Source organism: Petromyzon marinus, chromosome 54 (assembly GCF_048934315.1).
Source record: "Petromyzon marinus isolate PM22_M1 ecotype Great Lakes invasive population chromosome 54, UKy_Petmar_22M1.pri1.0, whole genome shotgun sequence".
Taxonomy (NCBI): Eukaryota; Metazoa; Chordata; class Hyperoartia; order Petromyzontiformes; family Petromyzontidae; genus Petromyzon; species Petromyzon marinus.
Genome location: NC_133720.1, coordinates 36,991 through 62,560, shown reverse-complemented (window position 1 = coordinate 62,560; position 25,570 = coordinate 36,991). Strand labels below are relative to the sequence as shown.

Below are 25,570 nucleotides of genomic sequence, written 5' to 3'. Positions count from 1 at the left end.
TTGGCTGGGTCATGTAGCCCATATGTCCAGCCACTGCATTCCCAATCAGCTTCTGTTCGGCCAGATAGATGGGGCTATATGGGCCCGGCACAGGCTGGAGAAGAGATGGATTGCCGTGGTATAGAATGATGTGGGGCTGATTGGACTTTCCGATGATTGGTACCAGCAGTGTCAAGATCGGCCTCTGTGGAGGAGGCTCGTGAAGGACGCTACTGGGCAGTTGGAGGCAGTCGCCCTCCAGCAACAACGGAAGACAGAGGAGCGACGCTCACAACAAAGAGCGGAGTGCCGTGGGGCTAAAGCACAGATAATTGGAACAGTGGGGAGCACAGTTGGTGCATCTGCCAGTCATCTCAGTCAACCCATGACACCTGGGTCTCTTCTGTGACCTCCCAGCAGGTTTTCAACACTTCACGTGGCCTCAAAGTGGTAAATGGCGGTTATTAATAATAAGTTATGATAATCCATAATAGAGGTTTTTTTTGGTTAGATCGCGTAAATATATAAATGTGTCAGTTTAACACGTAGGCTTTCATCATTAGACCTCCTTTGCCAGTACCAAAATATAATAATAGGGTTTTTCCCCTTTTTTCTTGCAACAAAATTGAAACTTTTTTACGAGGATTCATGTCTGCATTAACCACAATACCTGCAGTCAAAATTTAAGCAAAAAACACACTATGATTATATATGCATTGTCCTTGAAACTGATTGGTCCACACCAAGGGATGGCTTTCTTTTGAGCCTCGACCCAATTGGTGCTCGACCAGATGACGCCAAAAGGCGTACAGCTCAAAGATAATGCACTATCAAAGTAATGAGGGCTCGGGGTGAGCATCTACATCATTAGACCTCATTAGTATATTTTGGTACTGGCAAAGGAGGTCTAATGATGTAGATGCTCACCCCGAGCCCTCATTACTTTGATAGTGCATTGTCTTTGAGCTGTACGCCTTTTGGCGTCATCTGGTCGAGCACCAATTGGGTCGAGGCTCAAAAGAAAGCCGTCCCTTGGTGTGGACCAATCAGTTTCAAGGACAATGCATATATTATCATAGTGTGTTTTTTGTTTGCATTTTGACTGAAGGTGTTGTGGTTAATGCAGACATGAATCCTTGTAAAAAGGTTTCAGTTTTGTTGCCAGAAAAAAGGGGAAAACCCCTATTATTATACGTAGGCTTCCGCGACCAATATTATACATAACAAACGTTTTTGGGTTAGATCGCGTTATTTATAAATACTCTTTGGTTATTTTGGGTGTACATGCCATGAGATAAAGGAAACATTGGAGACGGTCACGGTGGGCTGTGCATCTCTCCCTGTAAGACGGATGAAACGGACAACTCGATAACCAGACGGGAGCACCGGGGTGCCGAGATGTTAACTCCCTCGCCTGGTTTACAGGAGGCCGTGGGTTCGATCCCGACCCTGACACTTGCTTTGTATTTGTAGTTTGCATTTCTCTCTCCCTTGGTCATGTGGATTTTTCTCCGGTTCCTCCAGGGTTTCCCTCCACATTTAGAAACATGCCTACAAACTGGTCCGATTTCTGTCTAAGACCCTGCTTCCTTTCACAGGCAAGTTCACCTCAGCTGTACTTAACTCAGCTCACTTGGTTTCTCTAATCAAGGACATCTCACTGTTCCCGGATGATTTGCTTGTCAGTTTTGATGTAGTCTCTCTGTTCACCAATGTACCTGTACTTGACACCATTGCAATCATTGAAGACTTAGTCCAACAAGGACTGAATCCAGATGTACCAACTTTGGTAAGGCACTGTCTTACCAACACATACTTCACCTGGAATGGTCCATTCTACAGACAAAATGAGGGTACCGCAATGGGTTTTCCCTTATCGCCTGTGGTAGCGAATGTTTTCATGGAACATTTTGAGACAGATGCCATCCAGACATCCACCCTACGTCATTCCTTGTGGAAGAGATACGTAAATGACACGTTTGTCATCTGGCCACATGGCCTGCCAGCACTGAACCAATTTCTAAACCACATCAATTCCATACACCCGTCTATCAAATTCACCATGGAAGTGGAAAAGGATGGCAAGCTACCATTCCTGGATGTTTTGATCGAGAAGAGACCTGATGGCTCGTTGGGACATTCGGTCCACAGGAAAGCCACCCACACGGATGCCTATCTAAAGCCTGACTCCCACCACCATCCAACCCAGAAGAATTCCCTCATCAAAACACTACACCATAGGGCCCGTTGCATCTCCGACCAGCATCACCTAGCCAGTGAGTTGGAGCACGTACACCAAGCCCTCAGGATGAACGGATACTCGGACCATACAATCCACAAAGCTGTCTCCCCAGCCATGCGGAGACAACCTTCTGAGGATCCAACCAAAACCATCACTTTACCGTACATAGCAGGGGTTACCAAAAAGATTTCCAAAATCTTAAACAAACAGAAGATCCAGGTTCGTTTCAATACAATACACAAAATCCGTGATTTAATCCCATCTGTAAAATGTGATTCCTGACATGCAATACCCTGGGGTCTACAAACTGAGCTGTGGTTGCGGCAGCAGTTACACTGGGGAAACGAAACGACGTGTCGGACCGCGTCTGTGAACATAAGGCAGATCTGAAACACGGTAGGCCCAATACCTCTGCTGTTGCCGATCATTGTTTTAACGCTGTGGGCTCACACGAAATTGATTTTTCCAAGACGGAGGTACTCTGCAAACCTACCGGCTACCTTCAGAGATTTGTTCATGAAGCCATCCAGATATATAAACACAGACACAACTTCAACCGAGAGGATGGGTACAAACTGGGCAATCATTGGAATGACGTTATTAACCAGGTAAAGTCTTAACTGACTGTGGTGTTTCCATCCAACCTGCATATGTCAGCTGTTATTTAGACTCTCTGTCTCTCTCTCTATGCCTCTCTCTTAGATTTATCATGCTCACATGTCCGTTGCATTGCACTCTCATGCCTTTGGATTGCACTCTCATGCTCGCATGCCTTTTGGATTGCACTCTCATGCTCACAGGCCCTTTGGATTGCACCCGTTGGGTTGCACTCCCTCGTTGAGGAGGCTGCTCTTCTTCTCCTTCTTTTCTACAGTTACATGCTAATTTCTCACATTAACATCATGCTAATCCCTCACATTAACATAGCCACTTCCGTGCCCTCGTTTAGGAGGCTGCTCTTCTATCTTACAGTTACATGCTAATTTCTCACATTAACATCACTAGCCCTGGCCACTTCTTTATAACCCTTGAGCGACACCAATTTCAAACCTTTTAAAACAGTATGCCTCAGCAGCAGACCATGCTTTCCCACCTGATGATGGACGCTTGTGTTGCGCCCGAAACTTCGTGATTTATTTTATCTTATACCTACGTGACTTTACCGAAAGAACCAAAGAGTATGGATTCCTGCAGTCATGAAAGCTTCAAATCAAGATTGTTTATAAATGTGTCGTAACCCTCCACCACCCGACACGGCCAATCAGTAAAAAAGTGTCACGATGACAAAAGACAAATAGTTCACTATTTTAGCCCACCGGGCTAAAGTAGTGAACTATTTGAGTATGACGTTTCGTTGGTAATTATATCCAGCATCATCCGGCAATTTGCCAGAATAGTTCTATAAAAAACATCCTCCGATAATATATGCATTGTCTTTTTTATATGCATTGTCAAAGACAAAAAAAAGACAATGCATATATTATCGGAGTATGCTTTTTGTTTGCATTCTGACCACAAGTATTGTGGTTAATGCAGACATGATTCCTTGTAAAAGGTTTTAGTTTGGTGTTTTAACATCTCAATACCTGTTTTGTTGCCAGAAAAAAGGGGAAAACCTATTATCATATTTTGGTACTGGCAAAGGAGGTCCTCATCCTTCCTATTAAAACTTTATTTGAGGCTTTCGTGACTGTAGGAATTACTATTTGGTTATTTCGGTAAAGTCACGTAGAAATAAAATAAATAAAATAATAGAATACGACGTTTCGATTGCAACACAAGCAATCGTCACCAGGTAGAACTAAATATCAGAGAGGGGGTGACAAAGCACAGACACGGAGACACACAGACACATAAGCAGAGACAACACAGAGACACACAGAGAGAGACACACAACATAGACACACAGAGTCTATGTTGATGACGATTGCTTGTGTTGCGAAAGAAACGTCGTAGTTTTTTATTATTTTATTTGAACCTATCTACGTGACTTTACCGAAAGACCCAAGAATATTAATTCCTGCAGTCACGAAAGCTTTAAGTCAAGATTTAATCATGAGCAGGGACGTCACTCCACATGGGGGGTGGGGGGGGGCGCTTCCTCCCCCCTTCTCAGCGTCAACTGACAACCCTCACGTCACAGGCAGAGCCCTCACGTCACGTGATCGCCGTCACGCTGTTGAGACATCGAAGTAAAAAGGACGTCATGATGAACAAGGGATTATAACCTTAAAATGAAATAGGTCTGTGTCATCGCGGAGTTACAAATTGCACACGAAATGATGCAATGAATATCACGTCGTGGTCTGCTTTTCGCTTGCAAGTTTCAGATTTACTGAAATACACCAGTCCTTGGACGGGCAAAAGGCGAGTGCATAATGTACGTTGCCTCAGCAATCCCCCCTTCACTTTGCACAAGAGCGCAGATGCGTGGTCACCACATCTACACCTCTAAATAAGGAACAAAACAGTAAGACTTCTCCACAAATCTGGCTGTCGCCTGATGAAGCTAGTTGTAATTACTAGCGATACCGCGTACTCGGATTGTAAATGTTGTGGCTTGGCTCTCCAACACACCGGTGTGCTGTACTAGTGACGAATTGTCACGTTCTGTTTACGTGACAACCCTTACTAGTTGGCTGTGTCGGGTGGTGGCGTGTTTTAACAACCCAAAAAAACCTCTATGATAGATGATATTCGTCGCGAAAGCCTCCGTGTTAAACTAAGTGATGATAATGTTAGTAGTAGGTGTGTCAATGCACAAATGCGGCGTCACCACGGGCAGATGCGTCATGCGTGGGGGGGGGGGCTACGCGCCGCTCCCCCTCGCTCCAGTCGCGTCACGTGACGCGCGCGGCCCGCTCGCTTGTGCCGAGTAGTGGCGGTGGGAACGCTGCCGCGCACCGCGAACTCTCTCACCCAGCTACCGCTGCGCACTCTTCGCCGCAGCTCCCCCTCTGTATGGGCACCGCCAGCTGCAGATCCCTTGGGAGCTGCGCTACACGATGAGGCCAGGGACACCCAGGCCTTGACGGAGCCCACGTTTTGCCTAGCGTGACCGCCTGGGGTCCGCGGCGCCAGAGCCGTTTTGAGGGCCGCGGAGCCGGACCCGACCGCTCTTGTCCACGCCATCTCACCACTCTCCCTTCAACAACCTCTCATCCCCCTCTCATCAACCCCCCACCAGCCCTCTTCCTACCCCTTTACCACCAACCTCGGCAGCACTCGACGGGCCTCCAATGAGCACAAAACAGACGAAGAACGGGGCAGCTCGGGGCCTCCCACCGGCGGTGAGGAAACAAGGTTCGTAAGCCACTCAGAGAGTCGCCGAGCCACACTCAAAGGCTCATTAAACTAGACTCAATCAGAAACTAATTGAGCCAGACTCGGAGACTTTCTGAGTTAGACTCGGTCAGCGACGAGCCAGGCACACCTCAAAATCAACCTCATCCCCCAATCACACCACCACTATCATTTCCACCATCACCATGACACCATCATCACCCCCATCTTTTACGCATTCATACTTGATTTGCATTGTTAGCTCCTAGTGAACGTGCTTCTATTATCCAGCGACAGTGCGCCGAGTACCTTGCACTGCCGCGCAATCTGGCCAACACTGTTTTTGTTTCGCTGCTGTATGACGACGCCTTGAAATGATTTTGGTATTTATACGCTTTATAGACTGAAATAAATGTTATAGAGTTGAATGAGATTTGATTCCGTTGATTTGTAAATGAAATAATCACGCCCTTGGGCAACAAGATTGCGCAATGAATGGTAATACTTTCCTGGGTTCGATTACTGTCCCGAGTGCCTCTCCGCCCTTTCCTAACATCTCATTCCCTCCCTTCTCCCTCACTCCTCTCTCTGCACGCAACCTCGGTATCATATTCAACTTCTCGCTCTCCAATCACATCTCTGCCACTTCCCGCAATTGCCGCTTTCGCCTATAAAATTTACGTAAAAGCAACATCACCCCTCAATAGGAAAAAAAAATTGGCAGGAGCCTCCTGAAAAATCGTCTTGAGGTTAAGCGAGGCTCTACCGGGTAAACCAGCATAGTAATAATATTTGTACTTTCCGATGGTCATAGGGATTTAATGTACAAGCCATAAGGTCAACATTGAAATTTCGGATGTTAAGTTATTATTTCTCAGTCACTGTGACCACTAGTGGCGGAACACCGCAGTTTGTCGGCAGTCAGTGCTGCTGCTGCGTGATTCCAGATGCCGAGTCGAAGCGGCGCCGCAAGCTGGTCGAAGTGCGTAAGGCGCTGGCGTGCGATCCCGTCGACGTGGCCGCCCTGCGCCGCTCGGCCATCAGCGAGGGTGGCCTTCTCACCAACGAGCTGCGTCGCGACGTGTGGCCCAAACTGCTCTCCATCGACGCCCACGCATTGCCCCTCACGCCAGGTGCCCACCACACATCCACACACCCCACGCACTGTCCCCCACCAACGCTTTGTCCCCACACAAATATCCCCCATACAGTATAGTCTTAACAGACTGGTGGGTAAAGTGCTGTTAGCGATCACCAGACAGTCTCGTCCCTTCACCTGATGAAGGCCGCTTGTGTTGTGGCCGAAACGTCGTGAGAATATTATTGTGTTATTTTATTTTATCAATTTATTATTTTATTCTCATTCTACGTGACTTTACCGAAAGAACCAAAGAAGGTTGTAGATGTATTTACCAGATGGGTTAGACACCGCATTTCTGTCATGAGTGCTACAAGAGACGGAATAAAAGGTTTGATTCAACATTCTGTCAATTTTTTTATGTATTTTGGTTTATTTTTGCATTTGCAATGGCTTTTCATGGTTAATCACAGTTTACCCTCCATTACCTGCTATGAGTCTGCAGCGTCCAAAGATACTATAATAATGCATAACATTTTGTATTTGCGCCATTCTTCTAGTGCTCAGCTATCACGAAGGAAGGTGCTATGTTGCATACCGTCTTCAGTAGCTTCACAGTTAGGTATAATGTTGCTGTGTATATTCTCACGAGTAATTGGCATTGTCGTTTTTTTCAAAATTGGAAGATGTAGACCATGATTGGCACACAATGGCCTACTCTTTTCGAAAGACGTCATGGGATCTCAAATGTCCACTGTGAAACAGATGGCACATAGTAGTATGTTATGGTTAATACACTTGCAGTAATAACCGGCGTGGTCTGCCGGAATCAAACCGCAAACCTCTGCAATCAACAACGAATGTGCTAGTGCTGAGCTGGGTCACTGCCCCAAACTCTTGTGCTTGAGTTATCATTTGTAAAAAAATGTGCTTGCGCTCTTCCTTGCAGGCAAGGACCTACGTGAGAACAACAAGGACTACAACCAGGTCTTGCTGGACGTGCGGAGATCTCTGCGCAGGTTCCCTGCAGGTAAGGATGCGCCACAGCACAAAAACAAAGATCCCCCGTATAGCCTTAACAGACTGTTGGGGCAAGCGCTGTGAGCGAGCACCTTTGAAAGCCAGCATGGCACACGAGGGGTTGGGTGACCAACACCACGCCTGGCCACCTTTTTCTCCCCAGTGGTGATGTTTACACATCATACCAGGTACTCATTTGAGGCTGAGTCGACCTAGCGTAGGCCCAGGACCAATTCAGATAAATGTCACTGATGTTGGCCCTGAGTGGGAATCGAACATGGGTTGCTGGGTTCGTAGCGCAGTGCGCTAACCATTGCACTACCGCCACAACACACAACACCTACCACACGCAACAAACAAAATACAGCCATACACCACATACATAATATACACCACTCAAACAATATACCACATCTACTACACCACACACACACCACATGCAACATACACTACACGAGCAACATACTACACCAGCAAAATATATCACGTGCAACATACAACATACACTCCATACGATACACACATGTAACATGCACCACATACAACACCCAATATATACCATCAACCCCATATGTGCAACATAAAACATACACCTTACACAGCACACAACAACAACAACTGGCATTCGCCACTAAGTGGCGGTGACGTCACCACAGCACCTGTGCCAGGCTATGTGTACGTTGAGGCCACGTGAAGAGTCGAATACCTGCTGGCAGGAGGTCACAGGGCAGATCCAGGTGCCATGGGTCGACTGACTGAGATGACTGGGCCAATGCACCATCTGTGCCCCCTACTGTGCCAACTTTCTGTGTTTTAGCCGCCCGGTGCTCTGCTCGTTGTTGTGACCATCGCTCCTCTGCCCTCCGTTGTTGTTGGAGGGCGACTGCCTCCAACTGCCCAGTAGCGTCCTTCACGAGCCTCCTCCACAGAGGCTGATCTTGACACCACTGGTATCAGTCATCGGCAAGTCCACTCAGCTCCACATCCTATTCTACCACATCACTCCATCTCTTATCTAGCCTGTGCCGCACTCGTTTAGCCCGCTCTATCCAGCTGAACAAAAGCTGTTTAGGCATGCAGTGGCTGGTCATGCAGGCTACGTGATCCAGCCAACACAGTCTTGCCTACCGGAGTAGCTCACCAATGGGACTTTGTCCAGATCTTTCAACGATTTGTGAGCTCCCCACACAATCCATCCTGGTTAAGCCCAGGATGGATTGTAGGCATACCAGCCTGAATGTTTTTAACCGCCGCAGATGTTCCATCCGAGGGGTCCACATTTCGCAAGCTTAGAGAAGGGAGGGAATGACTGTGGCCGAGAATACCTAAAACTTCGTGCGGAGCGACAGGCCAGGTAGCTTCCAGACACCATTGCATAACCGATGAAATGATAATGCCGCTCGACTGATTCGGAGTGAGACCTCTGCTGTCAAACCAGAACCGGTCATAAGCACACTGCCCAGGTATGGGAAACTCTCCACAACTGCTCCATCACCAATGGGAAGCTGAGGGGTGGAGTGTTTGGTGGCATAAAACAACCCAGGCAGGTGCTTAGTTTTGAAGGGGCTGATGGTAAAACCCGACCTCTTAGTGGCACACTCCAGGTTCGGCAGCAGCGCCTCCAACTCCTCCTCTGAGTAAGCAGGAATCACCAGATCATCAGCATACATAACATGGTTAACCAATAGGCAGCCATTCTTCGACCACACCTGGGCATCGATCAGCCGCCCATTGTATCTGTAACAGATGGAAATTCCTCCGGAACAGCCATGGAAAGCTTCTCGAACTATGTGATCAATGATGATGTTAAATAATGTGGGAGCTAGAGGACATCCCTGTCACACCTCAAGGTGAACAGGGAATGGCTCCGACTCCTGGCCTCGAAGCTTTACCCGGGCCTGCCCACCATCATGATGAAGGCCCTTAATGGTTGTGAGCAGAGTCAGGGACTGTGAAAGCACGAAGACCTGCCCACAGTCCTGGCCTGTTGATGGTATCATAGGCCTTGACCAGGTCAATAAAGCAGAGATGTAGGTCTTGTTTGAATTCCCTCCACCTCTGCTGTAGCAGACGGACAGATAATAGGGCATCTGTGCAGGACCGCCCTGGTCTGAAACCACATTGGGGCTCCGCAAGCCTCTCCTCAGCGTGCCTGGCAAGGTGATGTTGAATAATCCTTTCCATGACCTTTCCTGGCACACTGAGAAGAGAGATGCCCCTGTAGTTGCTACAATCTGTGCAGTCCCCCTTCTTAAAGATGGGGACCATCGCGGCATCCGTTAAAAAATCTCTGTCCTGTTGTCCAGACAGTTGTGATGATGTTATGTAGGGCAGTCTGCACACAGATGCCACCCTCCCTCAGCATTTCACTTGTAAGATTCTCTGCCCAGCGCTTTTCCCGGTCTCAGACTTCGGATTGCCCCTCGCACTTCCACCACAAATGGCAACTCAGCCAACCATTCAGAAGGGGTGGCTACTTCTACTAATATTTGAGCTCTAGAATTTTTTCACACACACACTCACAGACTCTTACACCCATACTCGCACACTCTGTCACACACTTACGTAGATTCACACACATTGCAGAACAGAGGGAGAACATACAAACTCCACACAGAAAGGTTTCCAAGTCAGGAATAGAACCCAGGTTTTTGTTGCTGTGAAGCACGAGTGTTACCATTGCGCCACCCTAACCCTGGCTTGCCTGTAGTTCCTTTAGCAACGGGTGTGTGTGTGCCCTGGCTGGTGCAGGTATGCAGGACGACCAGCGAGCCGTGCTGCAAGAGCAGCTCATCGACGTTATTCTGCACGTTCTGCGCCGCAATCCGCAGCTGCACTATTACCAGGGCTACCATGACATCGTGGTCACCTTCCTGCTGGTGGTGGGCGATCACATGGCCACCGCCATGGTGGACAAGCTCTCCACGCACCACTTGCGGTAGCCTCTGCGTCCAGACACAAGCAGCAGGCATCCTCATAGCGAATAATAATAACAGGATCTTTCAATGTCTTGTTCAGAAAAATGAATGGAGGAATGTCTGGTCATGATAATGTTTGGCAGAGTTGCACAGTGGTGGGAACACTTGCGACTTGCAGCCTTGCTTCAACTTCAAGCTTGAGCACTATTCTCCGTATGTTCTCCCCCAGCTCTAAAGTTAAAGCTACAATAATTTAACATGCACAATTTTCATAGAGTAAAGCACAGGATCCCACAGACAAGCAGGAAGGCACCCAGAACCGGTGCCAACAATTGCCCAAGCCACATAGGTTTTGTCTGGGTTTTCTGGTTTCAACCCATAGCTTTTCAAACAAAAAGTGTAACCGGTATGGGATTACACAGAGCAACATCGCCCCCAACTGAAAAAACCTAGTGGGACCCTCCTAAAAAGAGTTGAGACTCAGTGATGATAATAATAACAACCTGACAATATTTATACTAATATCTCAGCATGGTGGGTATGACTGTTGGCGACGCATATTGCTAGGGCATATCTGAACTTCACCGGTACCCCCGTAAGTTTATTCAATTGGAATTGCACCTAGGAATCATCGACCCCCTTCTGGCAGAACAATGCCTGTTTGCAGACCAGGTGCTGAGTGTCCTTGTGTCAGATCGTGATATCTGCCCACAGAGTTGCTCTTTCAAAATATTTGAGATGTGATGCGATGTAAAGCACTTATTGCATGTTAATAGGTGATCTCAGCACCTGTCTAGCAGTCTGTTCTTGTGTCCTTTTATCCACGCGTGGCTCTCAGAGACTTCATGGACCCGACTATGGACAGCACCAAGCACATTCTCAACTACCTGATGCCCATTCTTGAGAGGGTGAACCCAGAGCTGCACGACTTCATGCAAAGGTGTTGACCCACAGCAGTGCCTCTCACCCTGCCCTTGTTTCTGTAGTGCAAGGGCACTGGTGCTGTTTAATGTTTAAATTTGTTTTCTCCTACTTAATCTCCGCAACATTTTGTATTGCTTGACTCCACTTCGATTCATTCATCATTGATTTTTGGGTTATGCCACGTAATAATTTAACCAAATTGTGTCAGTAAGACACAGACTTGTCTTAACTGACAGCGTATAGTGACACCACAGCTTTGGATGCTGCGTCTGTGTGAGCAGCGCAGAGGTGGGCACCATATTTGCGCTGAGTTGGCTCATCACTTGGTACGGCCATGTGCTCTCCGACTTCCGCCACGTCGTGCGGCTCTACGACTTCTTCCTCGCCTGCCACCCACTCATGCCCATCTACTTTGCCGCCGTGGTGAGCGGGCCATGGCCTCTCTCAACATGGACGGCAGGGTGGCGCAGTGGTAACACTCTTGCCTCACACCAAGAAGGACCTGGGTTCGATTCCTGACTTGGGCACCTTGCTGTGTAGAGTTTGTAGTTTCTCCCCCTGTTCTGCATGAATTTCCTTTGGGTTCTGTGGTTTCCTTCCATATCTAAAAAAACATACATTGTAACCGGTATTGATCAGACATCCCAATGATGAAATATTACACTTTGGTTCTTTCGGTAAAGTCACGTAGAAAGAAAGTAAAATAAATAATAGAATACGACGTTTCGATTGCAATACAAGCAACCGTCATCAGGTATAAATGAATGCAAGCCTCGGAGAGAGACACATATACAGAGAGAGAGACAAACACAGACACGGAGAGAGACACATACACAGAGAGAGAGACACAGAGAGAGACACACACAGAGGGAGAGACACACAGAGAGAGAGACACACATAGGGGAGAGACACAGAGAGAGAGACACACAGAGACACACATAGATGAAATATTACCTGTAAATTATGCAATTGGAATTTCATAGTGCAACAATATTGCCCCCTACTCCAAAAACTTGGCAGGACCCTACTGAAAAGGAGTTGAGGCTCAATGAGCTCAATGAGCCTTTCCTGGGTAAACAAATCACATTGCGAGCATGATAAATTATCAGACTCCACACTGTGACCAGTGGAATAAGCACGTGAATTATAATGATATTTATGATTTTATGTATTTTTTTTGTTATTATTAAGCTCAGTTCCACATTGGGGAGTGCTCAAGGTCACTAAACTAAGGGTATTTGGTGCCTTCCCATGTATGATTCCTCCCGTTTAACTTCTCATTGCTAAAGCCAATATTTACTTAAGTGCTACGCTGAACAAATCTACACTAGTGTGCATCCTTTTTTGTTATCATGCTGCCCTTATCCACATGTACGGGTGAGCAGTCTAATTGAGCCACTGAACCCTGAGCCCTTAGGCCGTTTACCTGCACCAAAGCTGGGGAGACATGTTGCCTGGCATGCATATTGCCAGCATAACCGCTCTTGCAGTGCTTGCTTTAGAAAGCACTTTCCATGATTAAAATTATTCCAACAGTGAATCTTCTTCCTGTATTAGTCACGGCTCGGCTCAGGCTTGGCTCTGCCTCATGCGAGCTGGCTCAAAGGCGTGATTCACTTGAGCCGGCTATGAGCATGGTCCCAGCCACGTTCAGGATTTCCATGGCGCTGAGCCTGAGCCGAGCCATGGCTGAGCCATTTATATCATCTTTGAAACAAACCGTGCAGCTCAAGCCGGAACTGAGCTTGAATGTTAGAGGTCAAGCCAGAGCTGAGCCGCGACTCAGAATACGGGTGTTTGTGTGCTTGTGTGTGTGTAGATAGTGTTGCACCGAGAAGAGGAGGTGCTGGCGAGTGACTGCGACATGCCCAGTGTACACCACCTGCTCTCACAGATTCCACAAGACCTCCCGTATGAGACTCTGATCTCCCGTGCCGGTGACCTCTTTGTTCAGTTTCCACCATCAGAACTGGCCAAGGAGGCATCACTGCAGTTCCACCAGAGGTAAAGATAATCATTATAAGTTGTTTTTGATAGAACCGCCCTCCTTTACGCTGAAGTGTTTCTGGGCACTTAACACGTAGTAAGATTATGGCATCATGTCTCATACTTTTTGGTTCTTTCGGTAAAGTCACGTAGGTATAAAATAAAATAAATTACGACATTTAGGGCGCAACACAAGCATCCGTCATCAGGTGGGAAAGCATGGTCTGCTGCTGAGGCAGACAAAACAGTTAAAGAGTATGGATTCCTGCAGTCACGAAAGCTTCAAATCAATCATGTCTCATGTCAAAGATTTGATTGAGCACCTCCAGTGACAGCTGTCCTTGTGGGCACAAGGTAATTCACACCTGTCTTGCAAATGGGAACTATTATACCTCTAGGAGGCAATGATTAATTTCTTTGCAATTCCAATTGAGTAATTTTGGGGGTAATCATTCATATTTGGCAAATTTGGATCTTGATGCCAGCACACAATAGCCTACTCATTTTTTATGACATCAGCGCATCTTTAACTTCCCCCATGAAGCAGATGGCACGTCTTTTATGGGGAACTAGCTGTACTACCCGGCTTCGCCCGGGATTTGGATTCACCACACCCGGCCGCCTTTGTCTCCCCAGTGGCGATGTTCACACACTCCACCAGTTATTCGTTTGAGGCTTAGTCGACCTAGGGGAGGTCCAGGACCGGTTCAAATAATCGTCACCGGTGGTGGCCGTGAGCGGGAATCGAACTCGGGTCGCTGGGTTCGTAGCGCAGCACGCTAACCACTACACTACAATGTGTTACACTTCCACATCCGCGTGTCACATGACAGATTTGACGTGACAGCTCACTTGCCGTGCAAAACATATCTGCATTATTGAGCTCCCCCACCTCTCCCCCCCCAAAAAAGTATATTTTTAAAAATAATTTTTGCATGGTGTACAGTCTGGAAAGTACCCACATGGCAAATTTTCAGTTTGTTGCATGTCAGGAAGTACGCTAAACATTTTGAACAGACACACATTCACAACTTTTCCTATGAAATATATGTAGATGACAGGACGGCCACCAACTTTGAACTTTGAACCTCTGCAACAAGAACGCCCTTCTACTGTTCCATGCCACTCACGGTGTCAAAGATCCCACTCATCAGTGGCGTCCCTTTCTCAAGAACAGTGTCATACATTTGTAGAGAGATCTCCCTTTGTAAAGAGCTGCTATATTTTATTAGCAATGTTTCACCTCTCACCGTGTCTGTGCCCTCAAGTGAGTGCTGTAGGTGAGACAGCAGCACCCTGCTGATGAGTACTGTGGGGGATCCCAGAATCCTGTGCTGGGCCCTCTTTGTCCCCAAGCTGCTTTACCCGGTCATGGCCACATTCCCGTTTCAAAGTGTGGCATTCCCGATATTGCCTGCTTTTGCCAGTAGCGGCAATTGATGGCGACCTCCACCCGTTTGCCTGGCATGGGCCTTCCCCACCCCTTGCTGTCATCACTTGGCTCCCCTCTCATGAGGATGTGGCTCATCTGCCATTTCCAAATGAAGGCTGCAGTGCAGCATGTGGGTCTGCTGTCTGTAATGGCCTACACGCAGCAGCGCAGATGCAAGGTTCCACAGTTTCAAGTTTAATTTATTAGGTATAGCCCTGTGAGCCATGCGGCTCTTGAGTCGGGTGCAACCGCAACAAACAAAATATGAACAAGAAACATCTTAAAGCGACGACGCGCAACAGAAACATCCTGGATAAACCAGCAAATCTTCCAGAAAAAAACCCACCGTATTACAACTCTGTGTGCAAAAATTCCAGTGTGATACAAGACAAACAACAACCATAAGACAATTTAGATTAAAGTTATCAGGCCAACTCCGCACTTCCGCAAGAAACATGGCTTAACCATATGTTTTTGAAATCACCAAAATAAAGCTATAAAATACAATGTAACAACAGTAGCCATAGGAACTTTTATTCAAATTTAACAATAAACGATATACATAACATGTACGACCAAGCTTGCAGCCATATCTGGCAGCATGACAGACTGTTGGCATGAAGCAGATTGAGGCTCGGCTCTGGGTCGGCCTTTAGCATGGCTCGGCTCAGGCTTCAGCCACTTGATTGCTTCCAAAGATGCACGAGTGGCTCAGCTGTGGCTTGGTTCAGTCTCAGCTCATGGAAATCCTGAGTATGGCTGAGATCATGCTCTCACAGCTGGCTCAGGTTAAGCCGCTTCACTTAAGCCAGGGCCAAGCCTGAAGCCGAGCCATCAACAAGCATACAGGCCTAAGGGTCATCCGCTCACACAGGACCACTGAGGCTATTAGTGATGGGATCCTGGGTTGGAATCCTGCAATTCAACCAATTTTTAAATCAGACTTCAAATACGTTGTGAGATTGACGGCACAGCTGTGAAGGAGAAAGTACAAAAAATGTGATAAAAGACCTAGATTTTTTAAAGATGTGGTTTAGAGCATTTTCATAGAATGGCAGCTGGGAACACTCCCCAGGTTTTCGGGTAGTTAGTGCAGCTGTTAAGGTCACCATAACACAGCATTGTAATGCTTTTAAATAAAACACCAACCTGGCTACAGATGTAGTTTCCTGCTGATGTTTTAATTACTTAATGGGAGCCATGGAATGTGCTTATAGGGCAGAACCCTTGTGTCTGCTGAAGTATATGACGCTGTTATCATAAATTTCGATTTAAAGCTTTCGTGACTGTAGGGATTCATCTTCTGGGTTCTTTCGGTAAAGTCACGTAGAATGGGAATAAAATAATAAAAATAATAATAGAATAAAATTCTCACGACGTTTCGACCACAACACAAGTAGCCTTCCTCAGGTGAAGAAACAGGACTGTCCGGAAGACAGCGCTTGAGTGAACACTGCCAAGCATGGACAGCTTCTTTTAAACTGTGTGGGAGGAACAGAGCGCCTTGACAAAGGAGTTAACATATAACTTAGCATGTAACTGGAGGATTAGCATGATGTTGGTGTGAGGGATTAGCACCACGGAGAGCGACGAGCTATGTTCAGACGGACGAGGGGAGGGGGGAGAGGAGTTTACATATAAATTTGCATGTAACTGGGGGAAAAGCATAATGTTGGTGTGAGGGATTAGCAGCAGTTTAAATATCAACAGTAAATTAGCATGTAACTGGGGGATTAGCATGATGTTAGTATGACGGATTAACACCACGGAGAACGAGGCGCTTGTGTTCAGACGGACGAGTCCATCTATGTTCGGAACGGAGGAGGGGGGGGAAGAGGAGGAAACAGCCACGGTGCGCTGCTCTGTCCTGTGTTGTGTTTATAACTATGCTAAAAACTGGACTACTATACAATATTATACCTTCCAATCTAAACTACATTGTATAATATATCCATAGACAAATCCCACCCTTGAATTATACAATGCGTTACTATACACTACCCTATACTTTAGACTATAAAATATTAGACTTGTATTACACTATGTATTATTCTATTAACCCTACTGTATACCACACTGCTGTATATTCACTATACAATCACGGTACTATATATTGCCTTATGAATTATGTTAAACATTACACTGTTATACTATTTATTATTATACAAATGCTATAAACTATACTATTGACCGTCGTGTGATAGGTGAAATAATTTTAGTGGGTGATCTAAATTGGAATTGGCTAAACCCGCCGGCCGTGGCCACAAATTTTACAGATGAATTTAAAATGTTTCAATTAATAAATGTCCCCACAAGACCCAACCTAAAAAATCCGGGACAGTCAACTCTGCTTGACATCCTATTGACAAATGCCCCTCACAATTTCGCACTGACTTGTGTTCTGGGTAATAATCTTAGTGATCACTCCTTCATTTTTGGGGTGAGATCATCAGCCAGACCCAAAGCTCCCCCTAAAATTGTTGAGAAGCACTCTTTGAGGCATTTCAGCACTCAGGCATTTACAAATGATGTGCTTCACTCGGATATTGATAAGGTCTGTGATATCCCCAACCTGACTAAGGCTTGGGAGACTTTCAGGTACACGTTTCTCCAAATTCTTAACATACATGCTCCGTTGGTTAGATTTAAAACTAAAGGCAACCGCCCACCATGGTATGATCCTTTGATTACAAAGCTCATGAAAACTAGGGACAAGGTTTGGGCATGTGCTCAGAAAAGTAATTTGGTAAATGACTGGCTAGAATACAGGATTTTAAGGAATAGATGCGTAAAAAAATACGGCATGCAAAAAAATCCCTACTTTTCCTCCACTCTACTGAAATCACATGGAAATGCCAGGATTTTTTTGGAAAACAATCAAATCTATCGAAAAGGCATCCAAAACAGAAAATCTGCCCATTGAGCTTAACCGAAATGGGGAATATTTTTCAGATCCCAAAAAAATAGTTGACAATTTTAACCTTCATTTTTCTGAAGCTGGTAATCTTTTTGATAATGTGTTGGGAGTCACCCCTGCTCCTGCAAATTCCTACACCCCTGTCCATACATTAAACGAATTTAGTTTCCAACCAATCCACGAAAGTAATGTTCTGAAACAACTGTCCTACCTCAAAGAGTCCTCCTCTACCGGAGCATATAGTTTTCCCGTCTTTGCTCTACTAACTGTTGATCACCTAATATACAAACCTATAGCCCATATTTTCAACATGTCCATCATAGAAGCATCAGTTCCTCTAGAATGGAAACATTCCTATGTCCGTCCACTTCACAAAGGGGGCCCTAAAGATGATCCCATTAACTACCAACCTATCTCAATTTTGTCCCCATTGATGAAAATTTTTGAAAAATTATTGAACTACCAAATTAGCAGTTTCCTGTCCACCAACAATCTACTACATCTAAAACAATCTGGGTTCCGAAAAAAATACAGCACCACATCTGCTGCATTAGACTCTGAATCAAATTTACAATAGCCTTGATAATAAGCAGTACTGTGCCTGTCTTTTTCTTGACCTGTCCAAAGCTTTTGATACAGTAGACCACAACACCCTGCTTAGTAAACTAAGTTGCCTCGGTTTTTCCGAGAACAGTGCAATGGTTAAAAAATTACCTCTTTTCTTGCACCCAAACTGTATTCACAGATGGTTGGAGGTCAAACAGTGTTAAGATAACAAAAGGGGTTCCACAGGGTTCCATCCTCGGCCCCCTCTTGTTCTCTCTTTATGTCAATGACTTGGGCACTGACCTGGATCATTCCAGGGTAAATCTTTTTGCAGATGACACGATACTGATTACTGCTGGCCGCTCTCCGGATGACGTGATTGCTAAGCTCCAGGGTGATTTCAACAAACGACAACATCAGCTAGTTTCTCTTAAACTAGTCCTGAATAACTCCAAAACCAAGGTGCTATGCTTCTCACCGGGACTAAAGCAGGAAGTTATTTTCCCCAATTACATTCCTTGAATAATTATCAAATAGAGCAAGTCAAGATCTATAAGTATCTTGGGGTCATCCTGGATTCAAAACTTAGTTTGAAGATCACCATGTTTATATTGTTAAAAAGACAAAAATAAAAATTTGGTTTCTGTATCGACACAAGCACTGCTTCCCCCCAATGTTCCGTTTGGAATTGATAAAAGCTACCATACTGCCTCTACTTGACTACTGTGACATCGTGTATAAATCAGCCCCAAGTACTGTACTGAAGAAACTTGATTCCATCTATCACTCGGCTTTAAGATTTACATTGAACTGCCCATATAGGACTCACCACTGTGATCTCTACATTGGGTCAAACTTAACATCTCTTAATGTTCGACGGCTTGTGCACCAGATCTTATTTATTCACGATGTACTTACAAAAAATTCCGCAGACTACCTACTGGATCTCCTCTCTGTTTCAAAGAACAAATTTGACCTCAGGTCTTCGCTCATTTACCAGCTTCACATTCCCTATTGCCATACAAAAACTGGAGGTAGGGCCTTTGCTATTGATGCCCCCAGGTTCTGGAATGCTATTGCCAATAAACTGCAACTTGAATCACTACCTATGAGATCTTCACTCAAAACTGCTCTAGAGGAGTTGTACACCCCTAGCTGCCACTGCTATTCAGTGGCCTAAAATGTGGCTCTAGATTTTGGTGTTATAATTTATTTATGTAGTTTATTGTTAAAAATTCGGTCACAGTCCCTATGATCACTGTTACATTGCATTTATGGCTTTTATTTTGGTGATTTCGAAAAGTTTTTTTTTTGTTTTGGCCATGTTTTTGTTTATTGTGGTACGGAGTTAGACTGATGGCCTTAATCTTAGTTGTCTTGTGGTTGTTGTTGTTATTTGACTTGCATCCCACTGGCATTTTTGCACACAGCGTTGGTGTACGGTGCTATTTCAGGAATATTTTGATGTTTTTTTTTTCCTGGATTTTCTGTTTGCACAGTCACATAATCACTTTAAGATGTTTTCTTGTTCATGTTTTTGTTTGTTGCAGTTGCACCCGATTCAAGAGCCGAATGGCTCACAGGGCTATACCAAATAAATGAACTATGAACTATGAGGTACTAATAGGCAGTGCCAGCGAATGGACTGCGGTCTGAAAGTCACCGTAAAATACAATCAATCAAGAACCGAAATGGTTTATGACGTCTTTCCAATGGTTACTAAGCCAGAATCCATCTTCTCGCTTGAAATTGTCTCTGTGTTTGTATATGTGGATAGCCTCATGAACGAATCTCTCATGATAGCCGGATGGCTTGCAGAGAACCTCCGTCTTGGAGAAGTCAATGTCATGTTGGGCCACTGAATTATAACAGTGATCTGCCACGGCTGAGGTGTTCGTCCTACCGTGTTTCAAGTCTGCTTTATGTTCACGGATGCGGCCCGAGATTTGTCGTTTGGTTTCTCCAATGTAGCTGCTACCACAGAGGCAACTTCGTTTGTAGACGCCCGGGTACTGTATGTCTGGAACTACATCTATACAGACGGAACCAGATCACGGATTTCCAGACATACTTTACCGAAAGAACCCAGAAGCTGTTATCATAGTTCAACAGTTCTTATGATATCCTTAATTTAATGTTATTTAATATTTTGTATGACATGATAGGGATATGTAAATTAGGTAAATTATTTCTAGTTGCAGACTTAAAAAATATTTGGTGATACTGCATTGGCAGTGGTGCACAACCAAAGTTAACAAACAACTCGTCACACTTGTCAATAATACTGAGGTCCTACAAGTATTAAGATTTAAAGTTTTCGTGACTGCAGCGATCCATACTCTTTGGTTCTTTTGGGAAAGTCACGTAGGTATAAAATAAATTAAATCACGACGTTTCGATTGCAACACAAGCAATCATCAGGTGGGAAAACCACAGCAAGAAAAAAATATAGCTGTGGCTTTCCCACCTTATGATGATTGCTTGTGTTGCAATCGAAACGTTGTGATTTATTTTATTTTATACCTATGTGACTTTACCGAAAGAACCAAAGAGTAAGTATTTAAGAGGTGATGTTTCGAATAATGGCCCTTTTTTATAGCACAGAGAGGCCAGTTCCTACCTCTCTGGCCCCTGTTTTTGTGCTAATGCTTATGTCCGCTATTCGAGCAGGCAGCTGCTTAGCTTGCTGATGGTTTTGCAGTTTTCAGAACCCATCTTAGTTGTGGGAGATAGACAACATGGTATTTTATGAAAGTGGGGATCTTGTATTTTAGGGCCCCTAGTCCTGCTAATCTTGGTTGTGGCTCAGCCCTGGCTCAGCTTGGGCTTGGCTCTGGCTTGAGTGAGCTAGCTAAAAGCAATGAGCCAGAGCTGAAGACTGATTTCCTCACCAAGGCCATCATAACAATGTAATCACTGTGCTTTACTTGGTTTGAACCGGCTCTGAGCATGGTCCCAGCTCTAATTCCCAAGACCATAAGCTTCTTGTGTGTTACCGTGTTTTCCCCCTGTGTCCCAACCATGCTCAGGATTTATATGAGCTGAGCCATGGCTGAACCACTCATTTAGTCTTTGAAAACAATTTGAGTGGCTCAAGCTATTTTAGAGCTCAGCCGGGCCACGTATAACAATGCAGGCCTGAGTACATGCAGTACAACTACAAAAGTCAGATGGTGACCTACAAATACTGGCAGATGAGTAACAACCACCCACCGTCTTGTCAGCCACTAACCAATGCGCCACAGTGTGCATTCTGTGGAAAACCCTTTATTAATGCTAACTTCGTTATTCTCTCCCATCTCCCGCAGCACTGCCATTTCCACGTTTAAGGACTTTGAGCTAGCCTCCACGCAGCAGCGGCCGGACAATGTGCTGCGCCATCGCAGGGCTGCGGCGTCACCTGCGGGGGGAGCGGAGGGGGGGGGCACGGGCCCCGTGGCCGACGTCCAGGGCCCGAGTCGCATGCTCAAGCTGGCCGTGTGGGGTCTCACAGCCACGCTGGGTGCTGCCGCCATCGCCGCGGTGAACACCGCGCTGGAGTGGGCCCCGGAATTTGTGCTGCGGCTCTTCCCATGACCCGCGACTTGAAGCACGTCGTGCCAGATCCGATCCGTTTTATGATTGGACGTTTACGACGAATGTGGTTGTATTTGGAAATGAGGCAGGTCACTGGCATCAAGTCTGTCGGCGGCACCACTGGTAATTGGATAATGCGCAGAGCGACTCATGAGCTGGAGCATTTACAATAGGATTCACCTGTGGAATGCAGACTTGGAGAATGATGCTGATAACGGTGCTTCATCACCACACCCTGAACCACGACTTTCAGAATCAGAATTTTGATTTATACTGGAGGAATGCAATGACCTATGAAGCTCTTTTTTCACTTGGCAGCAAGATGAAAATGCTGAACTGAGTGTATAAAGCCAGTCTTGGATTAGTCACCTTTGTCTTAAGACATTCCCCTTCTTGATGCAGACTATGCCTTGGATAACGTAGTCTCATCACTCAAATATAAAAGTTCATATTAAAGGGAAAAAAATATCTAATTCCTTCCCGTCTTGAATGTATTCCATGTATACTGTAAGTCTTTTACATTATCTATCCATGGTTTGAAGGATGCCTTTTTTATGAAGGAACTCATCCAGCTATCATTTTATAAATGATCCAATGGATCGTGCCTCTTTAAGTTGCAGTGGCTAGTACGCTGCTCATTGCCCTCAAGCCAATTCTTTATTAAAGTAATTATCTTCTAAAGGATAGATTTTATTCTCACATGGTCTCTTTTTTCCCACTCAATAAATGGCACGTGCATCCCCTCGTGCTTTTACAAATCATTCCGTTGTAAAGCGAGTGCACTTGATGGCGCGTTTTGAGAATATTCTAAAGTAGAGAATTCTGCATGCACAGCACAAGGGCAATTCCAATTTAAAAAACTAATGAAATGCTGTACTGTGCAGTAACTGCTAAAATCTTTGAGGAATTGTTTTTAATGTAGCCACCACCTTAGATTGCCATCTTTAGCCTTTGGATAACAAGTTCCTGGATTACTGCAGACAGTTCTTAGAAATAGTTTGCTGCGGCATGTATACTTATTATGGCCAACGGGCATTTTTCACAAATGTGATGCCTCTTGTTCTTTCACATCCACTCATCTGCACTCTGCTATGGCAACTCTGAAATGGGCAGGAGGGTGGTGGCGCATTGGTAACACTCATGCCTCACAGCAATGGCTCGGGATTTGATTCCCTACTCGGGTGCCTTGCCATATGGCGTTTGTTCTCCCCCTATTCTGCATGGGTTTCCTCCCATAGCTATAATTACATACAATGTAACTAGGTTGCCCAAACATCTCAATGCTGGAAAATACCTGAAAATTGATCGATTGGAATTGCACATAGCATTATCGCCTCCTACTGTGAAAACTTGGCAGGACTCTCATGAAAACGTCTTGAGACCCAAGCTCTCCTGGGTAAAAAAGTGAAGAATAACTTTCATCAGGAACAATCTGCGTTGTGTGTGCGGTGGATAGCACTGCATTGGGTATTATCTTTTAAAGTTTGTCTTGGTGGAATTCACCGAGTGTCAGGAGGGTTTTGCATTGAGATCCTTGTCCAGCATGACTAATGGCTTCATTTTATATGTCGGCTATCATGACCAATGATTCATAAATATATTTTACGTGTTCAGTCGTGTAGGTATGATGGCAGAGCAACAACGTCTCGGTGGCTGTGTCGGGTGGAGGAGGGCTATAGCTCTAATTAATATACCGACACGACCTAACCCAAAAAAACATGCGTGAATCATGACTATTTGGAAGGGAGGCTGAGTTCCTACTAAAGATCCCCGTGTTTGAGGGGTGTTGAACTTTTCATTTGAATCCCTGTGATGCAAATGTGTTAAAATGCATAATTATTTTTTTTCCCCATGATTTAACATATAATTTGGGTGCAAATATACTTATAAATTATTTTATTAAGAATTACATATTTTAAAGCACCAGTCAAAACATTGCAACATATATACCAAAAACGTCAGACTTTAATAACAGGATCCTGTTCTGGTAACTTAAAATCAGCGTTAAAAAGGGTGTAAAATAAAGTGGAGAATGTAAACCTGTTTGTATTTTTATTATTACATTCTTAAAACAAAGTTGACTGGTCCTAAATCCATTTCATATGTTGATGTAAAATAAATATTTACTACACTCAGTTTCTCAGACTTTGTTCCAGAACAAGATTAATAACTTCCCCATGTCCTTTTTTAATTGCAAGGAATGTAATGTTTATTCATGTGCATGGTTTACCTAAATACAAACTAAACGAGATTATTTACCACGTAAAGCCCACGAAACTATTAGCTCTTTTTCAGAGGCGACCTGGCCACGCAATGATAGCTCATCAGCTTTGAAGCACTTTTTCATAGAAACTTTGAAGTTCATTTGGACACGTCCAATCGGGATGGGTCAGAAAGTGACAATACAAAAAAAACGATTGGAGTGCAAAGTATAGGAAAGGTAAACAAATTACTAAAGGAAAATTTACTGAAACTAAACAAATTAGATTTTACCAGCGAAGCTCCACTGAGCTATTAGTTATTTTTCAGAAGTGACCCAGCCAGAAATATTAGCTAGACGAAGTGCTTTGTGGAAATTTATAGCAGCCAAATGAGGCAGTTGTGGTGCCACGGCAGTGGAGCAACTCGGCCGGCGCTGCTCTCTCCTCACACCCCTCCACACGAACGCACGCTCACCCCCACTAAACACATGCACCCCCGTAGGGTCTCGAGGGGTTTGGTCAGCTAGTACGATGGATTTTTACCCGAGGACCCCCGTAGCAGGGATGTTCCACGGTTTCCCCGAACCAGATTGGCCGAACCCCCCCCCCCAGCCGGATTACATGGCGGCCCCCCTAAAAGGGGGCATAGAGCTTTACAGGCCGGCCGCTATGGAGCATACACGACACGGGGGTTTTCCCCAAGGCAGACGCCCTATGGACAGCGTAAACAGTGAGGCGGGGGGGGGGAATCCCCGCGGGCGCCCCGAGTGTGTATTCGGCGAGCAGACGTCCAGAGTAAACCGGTGAGTCAGCGATAAGGAACGTGGATGCGAGGACAATGGAAGGGGGGAGGGTAGTGCCCCCCCCCACCCGTAACGGCCAGAGCGCTCAAAAACGGCCGCAAAAAGCATTCGATTGGACGCGCAGGATGACATCATGTCACCCGGGAATTAACGGGCTTTGAGAACATGAGAGGGGAAGGAGGGCAAATTTGGTGGAGAGTTCTTCTGGAGTTGTGGCGTAGACCAGCCGCCCTCGGCGTCCGAGTGACGCTTGCTGGGTGCAGCTGCAAACGCTCGCACAGGCAATGTCTTCGCGGCCAGCATCCTCCCCAGCTCCCACCGTGTCCGCGTGACGCCGTGAGAGTGCCTGTGAGGTGAGTGAACGTTCGGTTGGCCGATTCAGCCCAGCTCGCAGTCAGCCCTAGCTTGACGATAGTCGCACATTGCAAAGGGTAGGTGATAAGAGGTTAGGCGCTGTCCGGAGGGTGCTATCTGGAGGGGGGCATAAGCAAGGGTTCGCTATTCACGCCGGGAATAAAACCCTGGTGCAAGATTGTTGGTTGACGCGTTGTGCGTGTTTGTGAAAAGGGGTAAAGAGCGGTGGGGCAGCGATTGGCGCACTGCCGTGTGTGGGTGACTCCAATCAGTGTGTGTACGACGCGCGCGCATATAAAAATATATAAATAG

The 25,570-nt window shown here is 45.7% G+C and overlaps 1 protein-coding gene across 1 annotated transcript; it reads left to right on the top strand.

The window, feature by feature from the left end:
- The first annotated feature begins 5,022 nt into the window (after positions 1 to 5,022).
- On the top strand, positions 5,023 to 24,031 carry TBC1D20 (TBC1 domain family member 20). The gene is made up of 8 exons (XM_032974460.2): positions 5,023 to 5,524; positions 6,451 to 6,636; positions 7,531 to 7,611; positions 10,353 to 10,539; positions 11,358 to 11,459; positions 11,725 to 11,866; positions 13,263 to 13,447; positions 21,633 to 24,031. The coding sequence occupies exons 1-8, from the start codon at positions 5,461 to 5,463 to the stop codon at positions 21,898 to 21,900; spliced, it is 1,215 nt and encodes a 404-aa protein (XP_032830351.2). The 5' UTR covers positions 5,023 to 5,460; the 3' UTR covers positions 21,901 to 24,031.
- Positions 24,032 to 25,570: the final 1,539 nt, after the last annotated feature.

Excerpts from the sequence above, each read along its gene's own strand:
- TBC1D20 (XM_032974460.2), top strand. The coding sequence starts at position 5,461 with ATGAGCACAAAACAGACGAAGAACGGGGCAGCTCGGGGCCTCCCACCG. Across the intron at positions 5,525-6,450 it reads ACCGGCGGTGAGGAAACAAG|ATGCCGAGTCGAAGCGGCGC; the intron begins GTTCGTAAGCCA and ends GCGTGATTCCAG. Across the intron at positions 11,867-13,262 it reads CCATCTACTTTGCCGCCGTG|ATAGTGTTGCACCGAGAAGA; the intron begins GTGAGCGGGCCA and ends GTGTGTGTGTAG.